This window comes from Cebus imitator, unplaced genomic scaffold (assembly GCF_001604975.1).
Source record: "Cebus imitator isolate Cc_AM_T3 unplaced genomic scaffold, Cebus_imitator-1.0 Scaffold41, whole genome shotgun sequence".
Classification (NCBI taxonomy): Eukaryota; Metazoa; Chordata; class Mammalia; order Primates; family Cebidae; genus Cebus; species Cebus imitator.
Window position 1 is genome coordinate 4595860 of NW_016107356.1, and position 15069 is coordinate 4610928.

Below are 15069 nucleotides of genomic sequence, written 5' to 3' on the forward strand. Positions count from 1 at the left end.
CTCAGGAGGCTGAGGTCAGAGGATTGCTTGAGCCCAGGAGGTTGAGGCTGCAGTAAGCTGTTCACACTACTATATTCCAGCATGGGACCCTATAAAAAAGAAAGAAAGAAAGAAGAAAAGAAAAAGAAAGAAAGAAAAAGAAAGAGAAAAGAAAAATCAACTGTCAAAAATAATTAGAAAAAAAATCTGAATAAAAAGGAATGATTAATGAATTAGCCTAGCCACAAATTTTGAATTAGCCAGCCAGAGAAACTAATTTACATTTTTTTCAATAAATGAATGCTTTATATGCACACGGCCCAGCTGGGGCTTGCTGGACTTTGCAGAGTGTGTGGGTTGGGGGTTCTTCAGAACCAGATACAACTCCCCCTATAAAACAACAACAGCACCGGGAGCAGCGACTCACACCTTAATCCCACCACTTTGGGAGGCTGAGGCAGGTGATCACCTCAGGTCAGGAGTTCGAGGCCAGCTTGGCCAGCAAAACCTCGTCTCTACTAAAAATACAAAAATTAACTGGGTGTGGTGGTGCATGCCTGCAATTTTAGCTACTTGTGAGGCTGAGGCAGGAGAAGTGCTTGAGACCAGGAGGCGGAGGTTGCAGTGAGCCAAGATCACACCGCCACACTCCAGCCTGGGTGACAGAGCAAGACTCCATCTTAAAAAATAAAAATAAAAACAAAAGAACTACAACAGCTAAAACAGTGTGATGCTGGAAACACAGGCAAGCAGACCACTTGAACAGAGTAAAAACAGCATCAATAGTGAGAATTTGGTAGCTAGCTAATAAAGGAGCATTTCTGATTGTTAGGGAAAAAATGAATTATTCAATATATAGCTTTGGTGGAAATAGCATTAGATACTCATCTCTCCACCATATAACCGGATAAATAGGTCCAGATTGAAAAAAACAGTCCAGATAAATTAAATATTTTAACATAAAAAGTGAAACAATTTATAGTACTAGAATACAGCATGGCAGATTTTTTCTTGATCACTTCAGAGTGGAATGTCCTTTTTAAGCATAACAAAAATTCAGAAGAAAAAAAGATGAAATAGAAATTAATTTCAACTACATAACCAAAAATTTAAGCTATTTCATACCATAAAGCCATGAGGCAGATGACAAAGTGCCATTTATATCACTGATTTTCTAAATAGCCTTCAGTTCTGTAAGAAAAAGTTCAAAACTGCAGTAGAAAAATGTGCAAAAGATATGGACAAATAGTTCATAGGGAAAAAATGAACTTTCAACATAAGAAGAGCTTCGCAATATCACTCGTAAAAGAAAAATGCAAAATTATGATAACTAGATAACATTTTGCTACCTATTGAGTTTGCAAATTCATGATGTTTCAGAATAAGCTATGTGGATATGTGTGTAGGATAAGCAGGCCCTTGTATTATTGCTGGTAAATTCATACAACCAACATGGAGGGCACATGGACAAGATCTAGGAGCATTACTAATGCACTTACCTTGAGCCAGCAATTCTATCTCTAGGAATCTATCTTAAAGATGCTCTAGAACATCTAGAAACAATATATGCTGAAGGTTAGTCACTGCAGACCTGCTTGTGATGACGAATGCTTGGAAGCAGCTTGAATAGCAGCAACTGAGGAATGGGGAAATACATTTAGGAACCTCCACGTAGTGGAGTACTATGCAGTCATAAAAAGTAATAAGGAGTTTTTTAATGATACTAAATGTTAGTAAGTGAAAAAACAAGCCAATCGTGATATGCTATGCAACACCACTTGTAAAAAAGGGGGAGGTTATATGTTACTTGCTTGTAGTTTTTGTATGTATAGAACATCTCTGGAAGAATGCATAAGAAATTAGTATTTGCAATTATCTCTGGGGAAGGGACCTGGGGGAAGAGGATGTATTTTTCACCGTATGCCCTTTTGTGCACTTAGTACTCTGTGTACTTATTTTTAAAAAGAAAGAGTGTACAAGTTGATACTTTTCTGGTCTCCTTGGTGAAGTGCCCCTGGGTAAAGACGCTGTGTGCCCTTGTAAGACCAGTCGATTAAGATCTCAATTGCTGTTTAATGCAAAACTGTTTTCTGTTCTTGGAGAGGCAGTGGAGAAAATGAAACAATGAAAACCAGGGTTGTAGGGTGCAATCCTGTGAAACGCTTCCCAGTGGGGCTTTCCTGGCTCAAACCCCCGTTTCTTGCTCTACGTGAACACAGATGTACTTAAAAACGCATCATAGGATCAATCTCCTAGCCCGCTGGGTAGACCCAAGGTGCTCCAAAATGCTTCCCATTTGGTAGTTATTTGTTTGCTTTTTGCTAATTCATTTTGCTAATGCAAGACTCAGAGAAGTAGTATTTTTTAAATTATAATTAGTTACCAGAATGAATGAATGAGCTTATTACTTTTAGATGAAGGAAGAAATTATTTAAAAATTACTTTTCAAACTACATGTGACAAAGCCCAGGAAAATGAACAGATTTAATTATGCAAAATTAGTCACTCTCAAGAAACAACATAAATTTCGAGCATAAATTTTACACCATTGTTTGGTGAAATGGTTTGAGATATTAAAGTAAGGAAGGCAAAAAATTCCCATAATTATTACAATAACTAACAGACAGCAAATCAACCCAACAAGAAAACAGTGTCCTTGTATTAGGGAAAGAGAACTTATTGAAACTTGGAACACATTTATAAACTCATAGAACTTTCTGGAAATTGTCACAGAACAATGGAATATATTCAAGTACATATAAAATATTCCCAACTAAGAACTACATACAGAACATTAAGTTATAAAAACCAACTCATTTTCCACATGAAAGAAACTCACTATATTAATTATTGCAATACATTACATTTTACCTTTGGACCAACATATCCTGTAGAAGAGAGAAAACTCTTCCTCCATGCCATTTTGCACTTGTAATTTAATGATGTGAAATATGTAAGTAAACCTCAAACCACCAATCCTTGCATTGTAGCTGAGTACTCACATTCCATGGGGTGGTCTTGTCCTTGACTCTTGGAGGGGCAAATTCAAGTGGCTGCCATGTACAGAAGGGGAAGATGATGGAAGGAGAATTCCTTCTCCTAGGGAAGGATCAGTCTTACTGCAGCTGGGCTGCACTCAGTTTCCTGAGCGGGGAGTAATATGATCCCCCAAGAATCTTAGGGCAGCACCAAGCAGAAACTTAGTAAGTGGATGACTTTGCTCCCATGCAATTAATCAGAGGATCCGATTCGCTCTGTCTTCTGCTGCATCAGAACAGAAAGCACTTCCCAGCTTTAACTTGTTAAGAAGTTCTAAATCAAAACAATTTTTTTAAAACGTGCTTGTGCTAAGGAATCTCCAGCTCTCCCAGGTCCCATCGTGAGCTGAGGTGGCCAGAAGCTCTCCTTGAGGCGGCTCTCAGCTTAGAGCTTGGATGGCTATTGAATTATCCTGTGTTGTGCACCTGTTGCAGGTGTGGCAGATGGCCAGGTGTGGCAGAGATCTGTCATCACAGGGCCAGGAAAAGCCATGGTCAAGAGTCACCAGTTTCCTATGGACAGTCTCCCAGATGAGGAAACCCAGACAGGAAGGGAGTGCCACCCACGGGGTGACACACTGAGGGGCCTCGGGCAGTCAGTGGGCAGTGGGTTCCTGTGCCAGGTGGTGAGAAAGGGCTCTTCTCCTTCCCAGAGTCACAGACCCCATTGGAGTTGAGGTAGGCTTAATTGGAAAGTGCTAGAGTAAGTGTCTGGGGGTAAAGTTTCCCCAGGAGCAAGGAAGGAAAAGTTGGAAGACTGGCAAGTTCAACAATCCAGCCATTGTTTCCAGCTCCATTTTTCCCCAATCCTCACTCTCGGACTTTAACCTGCCATGTTTGTGATGGTTGCTGGTTTTTAAGATACAATTTGATGAAGTTCCCATTAATGGGGTGCTGGGTAAGTAAGTTGTAAAATAAACCATATGATCCAGCGATTCCACTCCTGGATATCTTCCCGGGAGAAATAAAATCGTAAGTTCACACAAAAACCTGAACACACATGTTCAAAGCAGCATTACCTGCAATAGCAAAAAATGTAAACAACCCAAATGCCCATCCACTGATGAATGAATAAACAAAATGTGGTTTATCTATACAATGGAACGTTATTCATCAATAAACAGAAATGCGGTACTGATATATGCTATATCATGCATGAACCTTGAAAACATTTGCTAAATAAAAGAAGTCAGTCACAAAGGACTGCATATTGTAGGATTTCATTTATATGAAATGCCAAGAATAGGCAAATCTACAAAGATAGAAAGTAGATTAATGATTGACTAGCGGGAGGGATTGGGGGGTGATAACTCAGGGTACAGCCTTATTGGGGGGTAATAAAACTATTCTAAAATTTTGTGCTGGCTGTCCACAATCTGTGAATATATAAAAAGCATTGAATGTATACTTTAAATGGTTGAATTTTATGGTATATGAATTATATTTCAATAAAGTTGTTAAAAATTATAATATACATATACAATGGAGTATTACATAGCCATGAAAAAGAATGAGAAAGCTGTTTTTGTACTGATGTATACAGTTCTCTAAGGTGTGTTGTTAAATGTAAAAGGTAAAGAAAAGAGCATGTTACCATGTATGAAAAATGGAGAGGAAGCATAGATATCTGATTTTGCCTGTGCAAACATTTAAAACACCAGTGGAATGTCCAAGAAATTAAGAAGAGGAGTTACCTAGTGGAGGAGAGAACCAGGTAGATATAGGGGAGGTGGGAGGGAGAATTCTCACTCAATATTTTTATACTTAAAATATTTTTAACCATGTGCGCATTAGCTATTCAATAATAAATGCACCCATTTGTTATGTATAAGTCTTTGCTGAAGTTTAACTTGGCTCCTGCTGTCTCTTGCTATGGAATAGACTGTGGTATTCCCCCTCTGCCACACAGACAGGTTTGACACTGCTGGTGGAAGGTGCGAGGGCAGAGCACTTGATCTGCGATAATAGGGGCAGGTGGCAGTGATGAGGGTGGGAGTCAGGGCTTTGGCTCCAGCCACACCAATGCTGCATGACCCTGGGCCAGCCCCCTCCTCTTTGTGAGCCTCAGTTTCCTCATCTGCAAGGTGAAGGCAGTGAAAAATGAGTAGGATCCCACGTCCTTGGTCCCAAGGAAGGCAGGCGAGAAACCTGGGGCTCTGTGTGGGAAAAGCGGGTCCCTAGGGAGGTGTCTGAATGGACCAGGGAGAGCACACTGGGCAGCCGATGTGCCAGAGACGGAGGCTTTGGAGAGCGTGTCGTTTGTGAAGTCAACACACTTGACATTCAGCTCAGGAGGACGCTGGCATGAGATGTGGGGAACCATAAGGTCTAAAACAATGGTGCCACAGAAGGAAAGACGGCCTTTTGCTGAGCAGACATTCTGCTCCACAGAGAGTCCCGTCTAGTCCGCGTGTAGAAGGGCACTGATGTTAGGGAATAGATTTGTCTCAAGTGCTTCCCACACCTCCCAGAATCCTGCGAGGCAGGAATATTATCCCCATTTAGAGAGAGGACACTCAGGCTCAGGGAAGTGACTGGCCCAATAGCTCACAGGTGCCAGAGTGGGTCATCCATACCAAAGTCATTCTGCTTCCATACCCTAAATGTCACCTTCACGCAGGACCCAGGGTCCCGTGTCGGGAACTGTCTTAATCACTTCCCCAGAGGTTAAATCATAAACTGTCACTGTGGAGGCCCATCCATGACCTTAAACTCTCCCTGTTGGGGAAAAGCAATCTCTGATGTTAAAAGGCACGATAGTGGATTCTTTTCAGGGGAGGGTAAGTAACGAGGGCATGAGGGGAACTCTGGGTGCTGGTCATTCTGTTTTACAGGTTTGTTCTATTTGAGACACTTCGTAGAGCTGTATCCTTGTGCATAGGCACTTTTTGGGTATGCATCGTATGCTTCAATATAAATCTCTCACTGTTCTCCTCTTCCTCTCCTCTCTTCTCCTCTCCTCTCCTCCCCTCCCCTCCCCTCCCCTCCCCTCCCCTCCCCTCCGCTTCCCCGTCCCCTCTCCTCCCCTCCCCTCCCCTCCCCTCCCCTCCCCCTTCTCCTCTTCTTCTCTGTCTTGTCTTGTCTTGCTCTGTCGCCCAGGCTGGAGCACACTGCAGCCTCTGCCTCCCAGGTTCAGGCGATTCTACTGCCTCAGCCTCCCAGGTAGCTGGGATTACAGGGGCATGCCACCACGCCAGGCTTACCTGTTGTTTCTTTAACATAGAAAGCCCTGGTAGGCAGTGGGAAAACAAAGTTTAAGGTATTCATGGAAAAATAAAAATGCTACTTTTAAAGAAGGATTCTATATCTGGCCTCATGGTGCCATCTCAGAGTGTCCTGTCCCTGGTGGGGAGTGGTCAGGATCACGGTCATCGTGGGGCCCGGCAGCTGCCGTGCCTTCCTATGCCGTGTGGATGACGCCAGCCTCCTGTCATTCCCAGTGCTTACATAACAGTAGAATGGAACAACCTGTACCAGCACAAGGGCCAAGAATTTTCTTTGGACTGTGGACACCTCCTTCTTTAGGCCTCTGGTTCAGCCTAGACAAATATTTCCCTGAACGCAACCAAGCAAAGCCAATCACCCGGTAAATATTAGTGTGAGCTACAGTTCTGGGAGAAAGAATTCCAATATCCTATGGTCCCCTTGACATCAAAGACCCAACTCTCCCAGAGGGCAATGGCTTTTTTTGTCCGCTGAGGAGCCAGTCAGCTTAGAAGAAAGATGTCTAAATTGGGAGTGAAGGTGGCAATGATGTGGACTTGACTCCAAAATAAATTTTAAAAAGAAAAGAAACAAGTGCCTTTGCATTTCAGCGGGTCAGGATTGGCATTTTAAAAATGTCAACAAATAAATGTTCATATCCACACTTGACATTCTGTCCAAGGAGAATTTTCTAGAGGAGGCAGACCTCATCAGTTAGCTCCGATGCCCTGCAGTGTAAAAAGACATTAAAAATGATGGTAAAGGACCCCTGTGGAGAAAAACTGAGTCTCTTCTTTGCCCTGCTTCTCTAGATGAAGGACCCCTGCATCCCCTCCCAGCTAAGAGCACAGACTCCAGATGCCTTTCCCTCTGCTGGAGGTTAAAGAGGCGTCGCATATATTTAAAATCTTTAATTTATATGTCACTTTTGCCCTTCCTTTTAACTTCATTTTTCTCTTCTCCAGCATTTAGGGATTCATCTCTAGGGAGGTTCAAAGGAAAGCTCACGGCCTTTAGAACTGCAGGAAGCATTTTCTAGTCGGGGCTTTATCATTTACTAATTGTGGGATTGCAGCCAAGTCACTTTATCCCTTTGCCGTTATTTAAAAAAGGGGGGCATTAACATATGATGACATTTGCGGAATGAAGACGAAAAGTGCAAATATCATCACAGCTCATTTCTTATCTCAGTTCATTACTTGCATCCTTGGCTGCCTGGCTGGCAGGACAACCTATGGTCACCTCCCTCTTAAAGCCTACCGGGTTGACCAGGACTCCCAGGGCTTTGTACATAATGAGTAGAGTGGTCAGCCTGGCTTCCTCCGCCAATCAGAGAGGACTAGCATCTGAGCAATTCTCTAGGCTGTTGCTTCTAGCTGCCACATGGGGCCCCTGTTGAACACTGGCCTGATGCAGTTGGCCAGATGATGCTTCCGGGTCTTCAAGACTTGAACGATGTGCCCACAGGGGAGGCATTAGCTCTAAACACTTACCTCTGCTAGTGTACACTAGAGAACAGACAGACTTGATTGTTCTGCTCTCTCAGTGCTCTCTTTTTCCTGGCTTCAGTTCTGGGGAGGTCAGAAGCCACAATTTTGTTTTGTTTTGTTTTATTTTGTTTTTGAGACAGAGTCTTGCTCTGTTGCCCAGTCTGGAGTTCCGTGGTACAATCTTGGCTCACTGCAACCTCCATCTCCCGAGTTCAAATGATTCTCCTGTCTCAGCCTCCCAAGTAGCTGGGACTACAGGTGCCCACCACCATGCCTGGCTAATTTTTGTATTTTCAGTAGAGTTGGGGTTTCATCATGTTGCCCAGGCTGGTCTCGAACTCCTGACCTCAAGTGATCCACCTGCATCAGCATCTCAAAATGCTGAGATTACAGGCGTGAGCCACCGACCCTAGCCAGAAACCACAGTTTACGTGTCTGGGGGGTTTGGGGCATGGGCACAGAAACAGAGGAGTCCTGATGAAAGGAAGATGCCACCTGAACTCTCCCAGTTGCAGTTCTGTCCACGGCAGGCCCTAGCTGGGAGAGGGAGGAGCCCCAACCTTAAATCAAATTCAGAATTTTATTTATGACATGAGACTGCACATCTTAATTACTGAATTCAGACTATGTTTTCCAACCTAACATGACCAGAGGGGCAGGGAAAGATCAACCCCCAGTGTGTAGGGCCCACAGAAGAGATTTAAAGAAAGATTGGGGGCAGCAAAAAATCTGTGTGGTTATCAGATCCCATGAGTCTTGTCTGTAAGGATGATGGTTACAATCAGGATGCTCCGGGGTGCAGAGCCACCTCTCAGAGTTAGCAACAGGGGAGAGTTTACTGGTTCATGTGAGCAGCAGAGAGGAAGGGGAGGGCCAGCCAAGGGACTGGATGCAGGGAGGAGGGTCCCCCAGAGTTCTCCATCCCCATCCTGTCTTCCATATCTGCCTCTCTCTGCAGGTCGGCCTCATTTCCCCTGACTACAGAGAAGCACACAAGTTGTGGCAGGTGGTGCTCAGACTCACACCTCAACAGTTCCACTAGTAGGTGGGGGAGAGGTGCTTTCCTGCCTGTTCAGCCAGGGAAATCTCACAGCATGGCTCTCACTGGCCTAAGTCAGGAACCTACTGTGGGCAGTTGCTGTAGCATTAAGATAGCTCCAGCAATCGAGCCAGTCTGCAGCACATGCTCAGCCAAAGACTAAAGCCGCCTGTCTGAGATCACTCAGGCTGCATTACAGAGTGTGGATGGAACAGGGACAGAACTGAAGGCAGAGAAACCAGTTAGGCAGCTGCAGGCATAATCCAGGCCAGAGATGACAGTATCTGAAAGAAGCAGTGGGAGCAAGCCTGGAGAGAAGCCGATGGGTCCAAGAGATTTTTAGAAGGTAGAAGGTATAGAACTTAATTAGTGGGTGCAGTGGGTAGAATGGTGTCCCCCTAAAAAATATGTTCGCCTGGAACCTCAGCATATGGCCTTATTTGGAATAAGGCTCTTGCAGAAGTAAGTAAGATGAGAATCTTGAGGTGAGATCGTCCTGGGTTACAGTGGATCTTGTATCCAATGGCAAGTGTCCTTATAAGTCACGGAAAAGGAAAAAAGAGAGACGTAGGGAAGAAGGCCATGTGAAGATGGAGGCAGGAATTGGAGTGGTGCAGCCACAGGCTACAGAATGCCTGGAGCCACCAGAGGTCAGAAGAACAAGGAAAGATACTCGCCTAGAGCCTTCACAGGGAGTAGGGCCCTGCCGATGATTTGATTTTAGACTCCTGGTCTCCAGAATAATAGAGAATAGATGTTCTAAGCCACCAAGTTTGTGGTTATTTTGATGCAGGGCAGGCAAGCCCCCAAATTGAGGTATAGCCTGAGAGGGTTCTTGGCTTCACCCAGGAAGGAATTCAACGGCAAGCTGTTGGCATTAGACAGTAGCTTTTATTGAAGCAGCAGTGGACAGCAGCAGGAGAGGTCCTGCTCTTTGCAGAGCAGGACTACCCAATAGGCAGTGTGTCCAGAGCAGCAGCTCAAAGGCAGTTCTGCAGCCCCATTTATACCCACTTTAAATTATATGCAAATTACTGGGCAGACTATGCAGTAAGTTTTAGAAAAAGAGTGCTAATTTCCAGGTTGTTGGAAATTAACAACTTCTGGGGTTGCTGCGGCAATGGTGAACTCCGTAGTATGTGGCACACACTGGTGGATGTATTTTATGGAATGGTGCTTCTGTTTAAACCAGCATCAAGCCTCATAAAGAAAAATTTATAGAAAATAAGAAAAAATGAAGAAACAGTTTAGAGTTAGATAATTTAAATTTACTGCTCAGTGAATAAAAGAACAAGTAAACAGCAATGTTTAAGTATAGAAATAAAAACATATAATTGATATGGTTAAGAAGGCAGATGGAATTTGATATATATTAAACTCTATGCTCTAAACACATGATATATACTTTCTTTTTAAGAACCATGGAATTTTCACACACATAAAATATCGTATATTGGCTGTAAAGGACACCTCATGACACTTTTTTTTTCTTTGAGATGGAGTCTCGCTCTGTCATCCAGGTTGGAGTGTAGTGGTGCTATCTTGACTCACTGCAGCTTCAGCATCCCAGGTTTAAGTGATTCTCCTGTCTCAGACTCCCAAGTAGCTGGGACTACAGGTGTCCACCACCACACCCAGTTAATTTTTGTATTTTTAGTAAAGACAGGGTTTCACCATATTGGTCAGGCTAGTCTCAAACTCCTGACCTTAGGTGATTCACCTGCCTTGGCCTCCCAAAATGCTGGGATTACAGGCGTGAGCCACCACACTGCCAGAGCACTTTTTTAAAAAGTAGAAATAATCAGTTTTACTATTATTAAAAATAAAAATTAATTTTAAAAATTAAAAAAAAGTAAGTCTTGCCACTTGGAAATTAAGGCTTGAAAAGTTATTGGGTCAAAAAGAAAATCAAACCAAAAGTAAAATGTTATCTAGAAAATAATTGCAAACAGTGCATATCTGAACCTATGTGAAATAGCCAACATTAATAAACAAGAAAAATAATAAAAATACATTTACAGAAGAAGGAAAGAAAGATAGTCTTTCCAATTTATACTAATGGAAAAAATTGGGTATTCATATACCAGGAAAGAGCACTGAAACCCTTACCTCACACCATATACAAACTGGATTATCAACCTAAATAGAAGAGCTAAAACTATAAAACTTCTGGACAAACACATAGAAGAAAATCTTTGTGACCTAGGATTAAGCAAATATTTCTTAGATAGAACATCAAAAAACACAATCTATAAAAGAAAAGAAACTGATGTGTTGGACTTCATCAAAATGTGAAACTTTGAACTTCAAAAAATACAATTAAGAAAATGAAAATACAGGCAACACAAATGGAGAGATGATAATTGCAAGTCATATATCTGATAAAGGACTTTCATTTGGAATATATGAAATAGTCTTACAATTTAATGAAAGAGGACAAACAGCCCAATAAAAAGTAGAAAAAATATTTGAACAGATGTTTCACCAAGGAAAAAATACAAATGGCTAATCAGCACATGAAAAGATGCTCAACATTATTTAGTCATTAGGGAAATAAGAACTAAAACCACCATAATATATCACTACACACCTGCTAGAATGGCTATAATTTAAAAAATGACAATACTAAATGCTGGTTAAGATGTGGAAAAACAGAAACTCTCATACCTTGCCAGTGGGAATGTAAAAAAAAAAAAAGAAGAGAAAAAAATTTTAAAAAGAGAAAAAAAAGGAAAAATTTTTAGAAGAAATAACAAAAGAAAAGAAACATACTGGCTCACAGTCAGCGAAGTAAACTGCGTGTGCAAATTGTCCTGACTTTAACTCCAAAGGCCCTGTGAAATTCAGTGACTCAGTCTCCCTCTGATTCAGCACCCACCCGCATTGCTGGTGTAGACCGGTAGGCTCTGGAAGCAGGCTCCGAAGTCACTCTGGGACCTGCGGGAGTCTTGCACAGCAGGGCTACGTGGTACCCATGGATGTTCTGCCCCCCTGTGGCGAGAAGCTGCTATAACAATGGGGCCACCGGCAAGGAGCCCCCACAGACGGATTCCCCGGGTGTCTAGGCCAAGGGCTTTCAATAGAGGGCGCCAATGAGGCAGCCGTGTTTACTGGCGAGAGCAGTGTATGCTAGAAAGCAAAGCAACAGTCAGAGGTGTGGATTCTACACATGCACATAGGAAAGCAATCACATTCTAAAGCAATAAAACACGTCAGTGCTGAATTCTGGGCTTAGTGATAGTTACTGGTTAGCTTTTTTTTTTTCATATGCTCTCTATCGCAAGGACCCAACTCTGCCTTTGTGGCATGAATACAGCCATGAATAGTATTAATATAAACGAAGAGATCCTGTGTTCCAATAAAGCTTTATTTACAAAAACAGGTGGTGGGTGTGATGGTTAATACTGAGTGTCATCTTGACTGGATACAAAGTATTGATCCTGGGTGTATCTGGGAGGGTGTTGCCAAAGGAGATTAACATTTGAGTCAGTGGGCTGGGGAAGAGGGACCCACCCTTAACATCTGGTGGGCACCATCTCATCAGCTGCCAGCTCGGCTAGAATATAAGCAGGTAAAAAATGTGAAAGGAGAGACTGGCCTAGCCTCGCAGCCTCCGTCTTTCTCCTGCGCTGGATGCTTCCTGCCCTCGGGCATTGGGCTCCAAGTTCTTCAGTTTTGGAATTCAGACTGGCTTTCCTTGTTCCTCAGCCTGCAGATGGCCTATTGTGGGACCTTGTGATTGTGTGAGTTAATACTTAATAAACTCTCCTTATATTATATACATATATACACACACATATAATGGGAGAGTGATATATATATAGGCATATATATATAGGAATATATATAGGATATTTTAAATATTTTTTATATTATATATACACACATATATATACACGAATATATATATAGAGGAATATATATATTCCATTATGTGTGTGTGTGTATATATATAAAATATATATGATAGCCAAACCCCTGAACACTGACAACACCAAATGCTGGTGAGGACGTGGCATTTTCTATCCCCATTCATTGTTGGTGGGAAAGAAAAATGGTGCAGTCACTTTGGAACACAGTTTGGCAGTTCCCTACAAAACGACAGGTACTCTTACCATACGATCCAGCAATCGTATTCCTAGGTGTTTACCCAAGGAGTTGAAAACTTGTGTCCACACAAAAACTTGCACACAGATGCCTATAGCAAGCTTTATTTATTATTGCCCAAACTTGGAAGCAAGCAAGATGCGTTTCAGTAGGTGAATGGGTAAATAAACTGGGCTGCATCCGCACAACGGAATAGTATTCGGTGCTAAAAAGAAATGAGCTATCAAGACATGGAGGAAACTTACATGCATATGACTAAGTGAAAGAAGCCAAATGACAAAGCTACATACTGTATGACTCCAACTATGTGACATTCTGAGAACGGCAAAACTATGGAGACAGGAAAAACAACCGTGGTTGCCAGCGGTTGAGAGCGGTGTGGGGAGGATAACCAGGACTTTTAGGGCAGCGAAAATACTCTGTATGTTACTACAATGGCGGATGCATGTCATTATACACCAGGTCCTTGGATGACGCCATCTTGTTCAACACCATTTTGCTATAAAGTTGATGAGAAAAAAAAAAAGTCACTTCCTAGCCAGGCCACTGTCTCTGTGGAGGATGCACATTCTCCCAGGTCTGTGTGAGTTTCCTCTGGGTCCTCCAGTTTCCCCCTACATCCCAAGCTATGCACGGTAGGTGAGCTGGCGTGTCTCCATGGACGCAGTGTGATGGGGTGTGGGAGTGGGTGAGGTGCCCTGGGACGGAAGAGGACCCCGCCCAGGGCTGGAGTCTGCCTTGACTCTGTGCCTCTGGGATGGGCTCTGGCCATCCACAGAATAAGCCAAGTGGAATAAGCCAGTCAATAATATTCTCACTCTTTTTTTGAGGTGGCCTCACTCTGTTACCCAGGCTAAAGTGCAGTGGCACAAACTTGGCTTCGCAGCCTAGTGCCTTATAAATCCTTGCGTGGACCGCCTGAAGTAGGGAATGAGAAGCAGAGCTGTGTATTTAGGGCTGAAGTGTAAATTAAACCACATGAGCTGCTCCTTAGAGGTTAGAGACGCCTCTTAGGGCTGATTGCTGAGCATACATCAGATCTAAGCTTTCTGCCTTTTTTGCCTTAAAGTGTGGTCTTTCTAATATCTCTGGTTTATAAAAAGAGAGAGAAATCTCCAGTTTTAGCTATTGAGCAAGTCCTCAAGAACTAGCAGGACTGAACCCCTTCCACTCAGGAATCTATGAATTGACGGAGAAGCTGAGGTCACACACTCAAAGGCTGATGCTGCATGAGAAGCGAAATAAGAAAGAAGGAAAAGAAGGTTCCTTGGTCCATTCCAGCTGCTGTAACAAGCTACCATAGACTGGGTGGCTTTGAAACAACAGATGTTTCTTTCTCACAGTCCTGAGGGCTGGGAAGTCGTGCCCACGATGGGTCCCATCTCCCTGAACTTGATGGCTGAATAGAAGTGTAGCCTCCCAAGGGCATCTAAAGGCACTCAGAGCCCCTCAGCCAGCCTCAACAGGCACCTGCTGGCTGCCGGGTCTTAAGGGTTCCCTGTGCATTAAGCAATATCCTCAAAGTGACCACCAGGGGGCAGCAGTACCCAGATTGCCTTTCACTGCACTTTCAGATCAATAAATTCCAGTATTTTGGAATTTATTTGTATAAATAAATACATTTTTTGTATTTAGATTTGTTTTATGTACCCAATGATTCTGTTTACTCAAAGACTTAACAGAAGCTGGGTGCAGTGACTCATGCCTGTAATCCCATCACTTTGGGAAGCTGAGGTGGGTGGATCCCCAAGGGTGGGAGCTCAAGACCAGCCTGGCCAGCATGGTGAAACCTTGTCTCTACTAAACATACAAAAATTAGCTGTGTGTGGTGGCAGGCACTTGTAATCCCAGTTATTTGGGAGGCTGAGACAGAATTGCTTGAATCTGGGGAGCGGAGGTTGCAATGAGCCAAGATCATACCACTGCACTCCAGCCTGGGTGACAGAGTGAGACTTAGTCTCAAAAAAAAAAAAAAAAAATTAGCTGGGCATGGTGGCTTGTGCCTGCAGTCCCAGCTACTCAGGAGGCTGAGTGGGGAGGATGGCTTGAGTCTGGGAGGTCGAGGCTGCAGTGGGCTGATTGCAGCCCTGCACGCCAGCCTGGGTGACAGAGCCAGATCCTATTTCAAAAAAAAAAAAATGTACCAGTCCCTATCCACCCATTCATAACTTTATGTCCATTTCTTTTGTCTTCAAGCACTGGCAGCCTTTAC

General features: G+C 43.2%; 1 protein-coding gene across 1 annotated transcript in view; it reads right to left on the minus strand.

Moving 5' to 3' along the window:
- The window catches only part of SMIM34A (small integral membrane protein 34A), a 5194-nt gene extending 2065 nt beyond the window's left edge, over positions 1-3129 (minus strand). Inside the window, exon 1 of the mRNA XM_017526194.2 lies at positions 2982-3129. Coding sequence (XP_017381683.1) covers positions 2982-2988 — 7 coding nt within the window. The 5' untranslated portion in view covers positions 2989-3129. The remainder of the gene's footprint in view (positions 1-2981) is intronic.
- Positions 3130-15069: the final 11940 nt, after the last annotated feature.